The sequence below is a fragment of the Pocillopora damicornis genome, chromosome 10 (assembly GCF_964200805.1).
Source record: "Pocillopora damicornis chromosome 10, jaPocDami1.2, whole genome shotgun sequence".
NCBI lineage: Eukaryota > Metazoa > Cnidaria > Anthozoa > Scleractinia > Pocilloporidae > Pocillopora > Pocillopora damicornis.
The window spans coordinates 4,849,130-4,860,616 of NC_142679.1; the positions used below are offsets into that span (position 1 = coordinate 4,849,130).

The following is an 11,487-nucleotide window of genomic DNA, read 5'->3' on the forward strand; positions in this document are numbered from 1 at the left end:
TCTGGAGTGCCTTTTCTTGTCAAATCGCAAAGTGCACCTTTCCTAATTTTATTTCAAATGATCGAACCACAAAGAGAACGATGTCAGTTCACAATATTAGTTGAGATAAAGTAAAAATTTCTCCCTAGTCTTCAACCGTAGCATCAGAAGACACCGAAAGTTGCATTGTTGGTTTAACACCTTTTTGAGATGATTGAGGCAACTTGTATTCAGATATGCTTGACTTTCAGAAAATATCAGCTGTAACTCTTGATCTTGGTTCATGATCTGAACAATTTATAATGGTAATAAGACCAATTGGAGTCCAATTCGGTCTGTAATCGTACGAGTGATAAAAAAAATTGGACGAGCGCTAAGCGGAAGTCCAATTTGTAAATCACAAGTATGATTACTGACAAAATTGGATGACAAGAAGTCCTGTTACCAATTGATCATGACCATTTCAATTTCTGAAAAAACAAATACACCTAGAAAAAACATCTCCATAAATAGATACAATGTCTTCAGTTAAATATTCCTTCATTTTGGAAATTCGCCAGTTTTTCTTTGAATATGTGGTTGCTGCTATGGTTACTTTGATCATTTCTGTGATTGGGGTATTAGCTGAGTGGACTTAGTATGATTGGCTGCTTCAACTGTCTGATTTCAGGTGTCCAATTACAGCCAACTGTCCGATTACACTGTCCAATAACAACTGTACAGAATGATTAGTGAAAAATGAAGCAGCTGATGCACCAATCACATTTGAGGAAATTGTAATGGTCATAATTAATAAATAAATTGGCAGGCAAAGCGACAGACCATCTAAGAAATATTTGCTTAATTATTACCATTAACGCATTTACACAGTTTTCTGATTTTCAAGTGAAAAATTGTTAGAGAAAGAATTCATAATACTGTATACTTTATGATATTTTCCATCTGAAAGACTAGATAGATACCAACTGTTTCATATAATTTTATTTAGTGAAATGGAAATAACACCAGCTGTTAGCGTACCGAGACCTCCGTAGTGAAACGAAACTGAAAAGTTTTCGGGAAATTTGACTGAGGTTCCTTTCTTTTAGGAATGTATATAGCATTTTCCTGAATAATTGAACCAACGAAGAAAAGGTAAAACGGTTAAAGACAAAGGGGAGTTCAAGTTAGCGGACGTAACTGAAAAAGTGCGCATCGAGGTAGAAACGAGGAGTTCGAGTGGACCTAGTTGGATCGAATTCCTGCAGCAAAGTTCTCTTGGACTATACACACGAGGTGACCTAGTTGTAATTTTACTGGCATGAAAATATGAATCATTAAGTACCCGGTAATCATTTATCTAAATTTAATTGACCGCATAAGAGTAAAATAAAGATTCCTACAAAGACAGACAACTATGAACAGGCATATCAAGAAATTATCTTTTCTAGTTCTCAATGTGCATACAATTTACGAATCATTCTCCGGGTATCTCAGGAGTTTAAATTTCAAGCCTGAGACTTTCTTGGAAAGAACTTATAAAATTATGTACTTTATTATTTAGAATTTTCTGGAGTGCCTTTTCTTGTCGAATCGCAAAGTGCGCCTTTCCTAATTTCATTTCAAATGATCGAACCACTAAAAGAACCATCTCAGTTCCCAATGTAAAAGACATGGAAAACCAGAGGAGGTACGTATTAGGGAGTTGGGCTCACTAGAGCGTTCCGTGTAACAAAGTCCACTTCGATTTCAGGACAAATATGTGTATTGAATTGGAACGAGGAATTCAGTCGAGATGATCCGTAACGTCGGAGGACACCGAAAGTAGCATATTTAGTTTAACACCTTTTGAGATGATTGAGGCGACTTGTACTCAGATACGGTTGACATTCAGAAAATATCAGGCGTAACTTTTGATCTTGCCTCGAGAGATGAACAATTTATAAATAAATTGGCTGGCAGAGCGCCAACGTTTCTAGGAAATATTTGCTTCATCACTCCATTAACGCATTTACATAGTTTTCTGATTTTCAAGTGAAAAACTATTGGGAAAAGAATCCATAATACTATGTACTTTATGATATTTTACATCTGAACAACAGGAGGCTAGCTACGACTAAATAGACGCCAACTGTTTCATACGATATTTTCCATCTGAAAGACTAGATAGATACTAACGGTTTCATGATCTTTTTATGAAGTGAAAGGGAAATAACACCAGCCGTTAGCGTACCGAGACCTCCGAAGTGAAAACGAAACTGAAAAGTTTCCGAGAAATTTTAACTGAGGTCCCTTTCTTTTAGGAATGTATATAGCATTTTCTTGAATAATTGAACCAACGAGGAAAAGGTAAAACGGTTAAAGACAAAGGGGAGTAGTGGACATAACTGAAAAAGTGCGCATCGAGGTAGAAGCGAGGAGTTCGAGTGGACCTCATTGGATCGAATTCCTGCAGCAAAGTTCTCGTGGACTATACACATGAGGCGACCTAGTTGTAATTTTACTGGCATGAAAATATGAATCATTCAAGGTCTTATCTTAGATCGAATTAAATCATCACCAAGTTACGCTCTCTAAAGTTTAATAAGACCACAAATGCAAACTTACTGCATTCTAGGAAGAACCTTGCCTCGTCAACCACTCAAGGTAATATTCTAGTAAGTAGATACGCTGTTGTCACGCTAGATGAATGCTGAGATTGGCCGAGCCAGTACCAGGTCACTTGAGGGGCATGTTGGTTTTCCTTCGCAATGGCGCGAAGTTTGGAAAACTGTAGAGGTGTGGAAGATATTATTTAAGAAATTCTAAAGTAGCGTACTTAAAAAAGTTTCTTAAAGAAAGGTACGTTAATCTTTCTGGTGACAAGAAAAGCCTAACTGAAAAAGTTTTTGGCGCAGTTAGGCTGGGTTTGGAAACTACCTACGCGTACATCCCTCTGTCCCATGCAGGTATGGTACACAAATCCTATATTTTTATCCCTCAACATACTCTCTATAAAGGAGGATTCTTAATTTTTTAAATGAGTTTGTGGTTTAAAAAAAAGAGAAATTTTTTTGTCACTCATGTTATGCTCACACTTTTGGGTAATGTGTACCCATATCACTTTGTCTTTCTTGTTCCTTGACGGATGGGAGAGTTTCTGTTTATCCGATTAATGGCTTCATGCGATATATTTGTAGGGACACACTGATCTGTTTTCTGACTGTTGAGAGTATACCGCAATAAGTTTCACAACCAAAGGTTGCTGAAACTGGCACTAAAGACGATGCGTAAGCGCTTTTTATAAAAGAAATGCAAGGACTTTTGTAAATGTATCGGGAGGTTTTAAATTCTTCCCATCGATGTACCCTTTCGTAAAGGGTCGTGCTCTGTTCAAAATATGTGCATGCGCGCGAAGGGCGTATTTTTTGTTTGTTTGTTTTTTTTTAACCACCGATTAAAAAGTACCAGATGCAAGAATATTTATAGAATATTTTCTCGCTCTTCTCACCATTTTCAAATCAAGTTTGTTTTTATTTGGTAAGTAACCAGTGTCATACTCCAAAAATATACAACATGCATTGGAACTGCACTCAAGGACCACTTGGGATTAGAAAAATTGCTCCCTTGCAGTTCTTTCTCCCCCCCCCCCCAACAAAGAGGCAAAGATACCTAGTCGGGGGGAGGGGGGCACTTTGTAGTTGGTAATGAATTTTATATCTTGCCAAATAGGGCTGTTCTACGAGAAAGGTTCCATTGTGCTGTGGAAATCATAACTGTTCACATCACTTCTTTGGATATCCCAGCGTTTTAAAGCCACAAATTTTTACATAATATATCCTTTAATCTGTCTATCAAGGAGATACACAAGTGATAAACAGTCTTAGTTTATTGCTGCTTTTGCACTCTCTATGATTTTCTACATACACTGCTATTTCAACAAATCGAACGCTATCCTAAAGCGCTGAAGATGCTTGGAAACTCCAAAACCAAATTTTCAGACCAAATGTGATTTTCCTCGTGTCCTACAAAATTGGCTATTCTCTTTGCCCTACTCAACAAGATTATAAAAATGGTAAAATAAAACGAAATTTTTCGACTAAGGTCAGTTGTTTTGCATGCGCAAACTGTTTGTTAGTCATACTAGTCAATTACATGCCGACAGTCCTTATGAAATGTGATGAGTCTCCTTCTGAAATTATAGAGACCAGATACACTTTTGTCACTTAAATTATAATAATTGCTATCATCACCGCCTTGCAACTACAAAGAAAATGCTACTCTTGACTGAGTCAACTCTCTGATGCAGTCGGATAAGATACATGCCGGGAAGTTTTCTACACAAAATCGAACTTAAATCAGATAAGAATAGAGTTCTGCCAAATTGTAACTCTTTACCAATCCTATTTACTGTACATGATGAATTGTTTTGAGCTGCGAAAGGACCGGAAACCTTTTATAGGACCAAGTGCTAATCTAAAGTGACCAAAGTCCTAAATTCATTGTTTGAATGAGCATAGAATTGGAGTAGCTTCATTATAAAGCAGCATTTGCAACCATGTTCACCATTAATGATCCTACAAGTCCTCCTACTACACTTCCTACCATGCTTCCAAAATACGGAATGGGAATAACAACTTGTCCAATATCCATCCCCAGAGAAGATCCTAAAAAACGTCCAAAACCGGTCATGACTCTCTTACCGGCGGCTCTCTTAAATTCTTCTTCACTAATTTGTCCTCTCTTCGTGTCTTTGTATGCGTATGAGATGTCATACACTGCGAGGATAACTTCAATCAAGGCTCCAAAAACTACTCCTAGGGCCATCTTTGTTGTTGAGATGGTGGTCTCGCTGAACACAGTTTTCAAGATCATATTCGATGGAACCACTTCGACTCCAGATTTAACAATTTCAATAGGAGTTGCTTTACATTGGTGCACTGCAGCCATTGCTACAGAAGATAGTGCTTTGTGCAGTTGCTCGTTTACCGTTTCTTCAATCTTATTCACCTGGTCGGAAGCACTTCTTCCTGTTTTGCACCGCATAGCAAAGTGTTCACAATTATTGGTTAAGGGACAGTAAAGCTTTTTACCAAGCTCACTCCTTGCGTTTTTAACAACAGCGGCACGATCCAAACAATCTTTGTGTAACATCAAGTGCACAACTTCATTTTTAAAATTGTATGTTTTCCTCATTACCTTAGCCAACTCGATATCTTTGAGTTTCCTAGGTGGAGAGCAGTTATCGTTCAAAAATTCTCTAGCTGTATTGGAATACTCAATAACAACTAGCTCGTCTTTCTTCGAGCGGATTTTTTCAACTATACCATGATGCCAGTAGGAGAAACCCATACCTTGCAAAACCTGGATTTGTTGATGGAATGCGATATGATCTCTGTATAAAACGGATACAACAGGACAACTAAAGATAATAGTAAAGACTGTAAGAATAACAATATACGAGACAGTTTTTCACGCACTCCTAATTCACATTCCTTCGTTGAAGAGTTTTTCTTTATCAAGAGTTCAAAGTTCAATTCGTGGGGGGTAAGAAACAAACAAAAATCACGTGACTCTCTCGGTCCAGTTTTCAACAATCTCCAATCTTAAGCTCGGCAAGTGAATCCACGCGTCTCCTGCGCACTTCGTACTTCTTGCCATGACTGTTATACACTTGATCAATGGCAGCCATGTCCTAAGGATTTATTTTGAATGCAAAAGAATCAGAACTAAGAATACGCACGACTCGTGTTTAAAAGATGATCCCTACATATAATTCCACTGTGCTGTTTTAGATGTAAGAGGCAATTTTCATTTCAAACATAGGCATGCTATGCATGCAAGAGTTATTTTCTGTTGGGTGGGTGGATTAATAGATTTTACTAACGTAATAAAAGTAGATGTAGATGTAACTGAGATACCACTATCGAATATTTAACCCGCGCAACATTCAAGAAACAATTGACGGCTTTGCACGTGGTCTGTGTTATCATCTTTTTAAGTGGTATGCAGTTATTTTGTCATCTAGGGATAGCACCAAGCAAACCGATCCAGAAAAATATAATCGGCACACTCAACAAATCATGAATCTTGCCACTCAGCTTGCCGTTAAAGAACTGCTCAAATCAAAATGTTTGGTGCAGCTCATCAACATCTCAAGCAATAATTTATTCAAAAATTTTCCACTCACTCTCGTCGTGAGGGAACAATAACCATGATCGCCCTACAGTGCACAGGACTCCATTTTCTCTCGTACAACTATCCACCATTTTCACAGCATGAGTAATACGTTTACTATAGGTAATCTGATATCTTTCATCTGTTCAGTAGTATTGCATTTCTCGTAGAGCGCGGTAAAATACACGTTAAAAACACAGAAAAGCCAACATTTCTCATTCTAGAAGATGGTTCCAATTTGCGAACCGCTCTCTCTCTGAATCCCCCATTACTTCGTTGAAATTTGAACACCTCTTAAACCAAAGATAAAAAACGACGCTCTGATTGGTGCGAGAGACATACCCTAATGCGGTGATCTGATTGGTGCGAGATACATACCCTAAACGATCTGATTGGTGCGAGCAACATACCACTTTCTGTACGCTAACATAGATGTTATTTTTTTTTTACATAAAAAAAATAACTCAAAAACGCTCAACGGACAGAAACTATGAAAATTAACTCGGAATCTAAATGACTTACAACCTGTGAAATTTATAACACGAAGGGTAACGCGTTATAATTTCAGAGAACTCACTGACATTATTACCTTCAGTATCAAGAGTTCTGAAATATTTTACTGTAGAAGAATGATTTGATGGGTCTTCTGTCCAGCTGTAAGGATCATTAATTAACTAAAGCTAGTCATTCTTATTCTTTTAACTATTTTCGATCACCAGCATGTACAGACATGAAAACCGTTTGAAAGGAACATGGAGTAATCACAAAAGACTTGTAGGAGATGTTCAGTCAAAATTTAGTAAGAATTTTTTCTGGTATTCAACCGTTGAGATGGAAGGAAGGTCACTAAGATACGATTATAAGTGTAAAGTGAAAACGGAAGTCTTCCTTCAACTTCTAGGCTGCATGATAAATTACTGTGCTCTAAAGGTGTACTGTTTTCGAAGTGTGAGGCTGCTTGTTTTTAAAAATGCTTTAGAACTGAAGTGCAAACTTTGAAAAGTGACTCGTAATCCCAGTGACTTACCACGCATCCGGGAAATTTATAACTCAACAGGTAACTGGAGCGTTAGCCGGCTTTCCAAGAATACCTTCGGAAATTTAGTACCTTCTTCACATGCAAGGTTTCTAAATTTAATTAACTGCTCATGCGTAAAATAAAGATTCGTACTGAGATAGACAACTGTGAACAGGCATATTAGAAAATTATCTTTTCTAGTTCTCAACGTGCATACAATCTACGAATCATTCGCGGTATCTCAGGAGTTTAAATTTCAAGTCTGAAACTTTTTTGGAAATAACTTACAAAATTATATACTTAATTATTCAGAATTTTCTGGAGTGCCTTTTCATGTCGAATCGCAAAGTGCGCCTTTCCTAATTTCATTTCAAATGATCGAACCACCAAGAGAACCATCTCAGTTCCCAATGTAAAAGACATGGAAAACCAGAGGAGGTACGTATTAGGGAGCTGAGCTCACTAGAGCACTCCGTGTAACAAAGTCCACTTGCATTTCAAATATGCGTTAGCATTGAATTGGAACGAGATTTTCAGTCGAGATGATCCGTAGCGTCGGAAGACACCAAAAGTAGCATTGTTAGCTTTACACCTTTTGAGATGATTGAGGCCATTTGAATTCAGATACGCTTGACATTCAAAAAATATCAGCCGTAACTCTTAATCTTGCTTCGCGATCTGAACAACTGATTTACAAATAAATTGGCAGGCAGAGCGCCAACGTTTCTAGGAAATGTTTGCTTCATCACTCTCTGATTAATGCATTTACATAGTTTTCTGATTTTCAAGTGAAAAATTATCAGAGAGAGAATTCATAATACTGTATATTTTATGATATCAGTTTTACATCTGAACGACAGGAGGCTAACTATGACTAAATAGACGCCAACTGTTTCATATTTTTTCATTGAGTGAAATCGAAATAACACCAGCCGTTAACGTACCAAGACTTCCGTTGTGAAAACGAGTGAAAAGTTACCGGGAAATTGTAACTGAGGTTGTTTTCTTTTAGAAATATACCCGTTTACGGAGGATTTTCATGCATAGCTGAACCAACAAGGAAAGCAAAAAACGCTTGAGGACAAAGGGGAGTTCAAGTTAATGGAAATGACTGAAAAAATGCGCGTCGAGGTAGAAACGAGGAGTGGACCTAACTGGATAAAATTCATGCAGCAAAGTTTTCTTGTAATGTGTCTATCCTTTTAAAACCGGTGAACTATTTTCAACACACAAGGCTACCTACTTGTGATTTTACTGGCATGAAAATATCAGTCATTCGAGGTCTTAGCTTGGATCGAATTAAGTCATCACCAAATGTGTGTTCAGACAGTTGCGCTCGCTTAAATGTAATGAGACAACAGTTGCAAACTTACTGCATTCAAGGAAGAAACCTTGTCTTGGAAATAACTCAAGATACTCTTGTGATAAGTGGACCCACAACTGGATTTCAAGTTTTAAGAACAAACCTTAACGTGTGAGAAAATGACGCCTTTGATTCGAAAGCTCTTTGGAGGACCTCAGGAATCTCACGATGTCTCGTGACTAAAATAATTTGCATAAGAAAGGACCGCTGATCGTTACCTGGCAACTACAGAAATAGCTGAGATTTACTTCAACGTTATTATATATAATCCCTTTAGATTTCCGATTCGTTCCCAGATACCTTCCCACATTTTTGAAGCTGGTGCTACCAAAACAGTCATAAATCCCGCCGAGGCGTTCATTTCATATATGATGCACAAGTTAAGAACAATCATATAATGATCTGTGATTTAAAGTATTAGATTTTTGAAAATTGCAAGGATCCTGCCACAAAGGGACGTTTTTGAGATGAGAAACACACTTTCGAGCCGCTTCCTTGGCATGAAATTATCCATTGTTGTGTAAAATCATGTCGGTTCATCTGGGGCGTGGCCAAAAATAGGGCGACGTTAAAATGTCCTCAGCTCGACGGTAGAAAGATTCTATTGCTTACATTCCCATTCATATGCTATCGAGCTTTATTAGAAAACAATTTTTTTTTATTCTGTGCACCTAAAAACGAAACTGAAGGAATTTAGTGTTTGTTTCTCTTCCTCATAAGACAATTTTATAATAACAGGAGCTTTTGATAATGCTGAAAACCCCAGTGTGTACGGAACCCGTTTTTGAGCATGTGAGTGTGTCTGGAAAAGTTTTCCTTTTCTTCTAGCTTAGTTACATCTGTGAGACAAATACAAAAAAAAAAATACGCTACTCATCTTCTACCCAAGAGAAATGATAGGATAATGGTCTCGTACCCAGACGTACAAGAATAATATGATAAGTTACTCAGTCGCCTCTGGCTTTACAGAAAGATCCGGGAACTTCTGAAATAAAAGTAAAGAAATGATTCTCGCAAGTGTGCTGCAGTTTTGAGCAATCGCAAAAACGAAGCCTGAAAAAGCTTCAGGCCTGGACGTGATTCGAACCCGTGCCTCCCAGATACTAGCTCAATTGACCGACGAATCTTAGCTCATCACTGCCTTTGCACTCTCTATGATTTAAGCAAATCAAATGCTGTTTTAACAACCAATGTCAAGATCAAATATGATTTTGACTTGTTTCCTAAAAAATTGACTATTCTCTTAGCCCTACTCATCACGAAAATGAAATAAAACGAAAACTTCCGACTAAGGTCAGTTGTTTTGCATGTGCAAAGTGTTTGTTAGCAATACTGGACAATTACATACCAATTAGCCTTCTGAAATATGACGAGTCTCCTTCTGAAATCATATAGAGCAGATACAGTTTGTCACTTAAATTATAATAATTGCTATCATCACCGACTTGAAACTACAAAAAAAATGTTACTCTTAACTAAGTGAGTCAACTTTCCGATACGGTCGTAGAAGATAAAAACACATGCCGAAAAGCTTTCTAAACAAAATCGAACTTCAACTACAAGAATATAGTTCTGCAAAACTGTAACTCTTTAAACTTTCCAATCCTTTGTACTGTACCCGGTATGTTGTTTTGAGCTGCAAGAGGACCTGAAAACTTTATTGAACCAACTGCGGCCCTAAAGTGACCATAGTCCCAAATGCGTTGTTAGGATGAACATAAAATTGGAATAATCACAGCAGAGCATCATGCTTTATAAGATCACGCATGACCAGTCGACTTCATCGCCTGAAGAAGACTAGCAGTATGCAGTCGAAACGTCGCGATCTACATCGCACGTGACTACATCTTGAGACAAACGAAAAACTTACCTTTTATTGTTATTCACCACGATGAATAACCACAACCTTTTCCACGAAAATTGGAATACCTTCATGGTAAAGCAGCACTTGCAGCACTGATAACCCTTACCAAGACCTTGATTATTCCGGATATCACAAAAACCGAATCTAACAATTTTTTTTATTATACATTGAAGGAAAAAAGAAGTGGTCGCGACAGTACAAATCACCAAGCGAAACAAAGCGCGCGAACTTGACATGATTACCCTTAGAAATCATTCACCGCGGTCAAACATAACCGTGATTACTAACCTTGAGTGTCCTTGACACTAGTCCACAGTTAGATGACGTCTTGTGCGCTGATTTCGAAAATTCACCGTAAGCTTTTGGCCAATCAGAAAAGAGATAGTGAGTTGAATTTATATTAAACACCATTATGGGAACTCCACCAAATTTTGTCACACAGGATAAGGTTTATATTTCAAGATCATCCCGAAATCTCTGAGGTGAGAACAGAGTAGTCGAAGAATAACCTCAATTAAAGCGATTACTTTGGAAACAAGGCTAGCATGGGAAATCCAATATTCCCCTGTCGTAAAAGAAGATTAATTGACAATTATCTAGCGCAGTAGAAGTGAATAGTGGTAGACGTTTACCGAGTCGCGAAGCACCGATCAAGTTTTTATGAAATACACTGTTTATGAGTGTGTGTGTGTTTTTTTAATCGATTATCCAAAAATTAATGAGAACAGGTCTCAGGCTCACGTTCGGGTATATGGCTTTAAGTTCTATAAAACTAGACCTGTTTTAGAAAGAATGTGCATTGCACAAGCAAAACAAAACAAAAAAACACTTGTAACACCTGAATGAGTGAGGATGCCCATTGGTTCAGCAGCAATTAAGGAAAGTTGCCTGTTAGACATTTAGCTAAATAATTCTGACTTAAAAAAAAAAAAAAACAAGGACCATTTTTGAGCTTCTTTACCTTTTCTTTACCTTGTTGTGTGTTTTTAATTGATTCTTATTATTGCAATTTGAAATAAATCATACATCATACTTTGACCAGCGACTGAAATCCAAGCAAAGAAATTATCCTCGCCACTAAATTTGAAATTTAAGCAATTGCAGAAAAGAATCTGAAAAAAAACTTAA

General features: G+C 37.5%; 1 protein-coding gene across 1 annotated transcript; it reads right to left on the minus strand.

The window, feature by feature from the left end:
- Positions 1-3,808: 3,808 nt before the first annotated feature.
- LOC149038543 (uncharacterized) lies at positions 3,809-5,533 on the minus strand. The gene has a single exon (XM_089183993.1). It carries the CDS (start codon positions 5,287-5,289, stop codon positions 4,474-4,476), a length of 816 nt encoding a protein of 271 aa, XP_089040119.1. The 5' UTR covers positions 5,290-5,533; the 3' UTR covers positions 3,809-4,473.
- Between the last annotated feature and the right edge of the window lie 5,954 nt (positions 5,534-11,487).

Coding starts and splice junctions, on each gene's coding strand:
- LOC149038543 (XM_089183993.1), bottom strand. CDS start 5,289: ATGGGTTTCTCCTACTGGCATCATGGTATAGTTGAAAAAATCCGCTCG.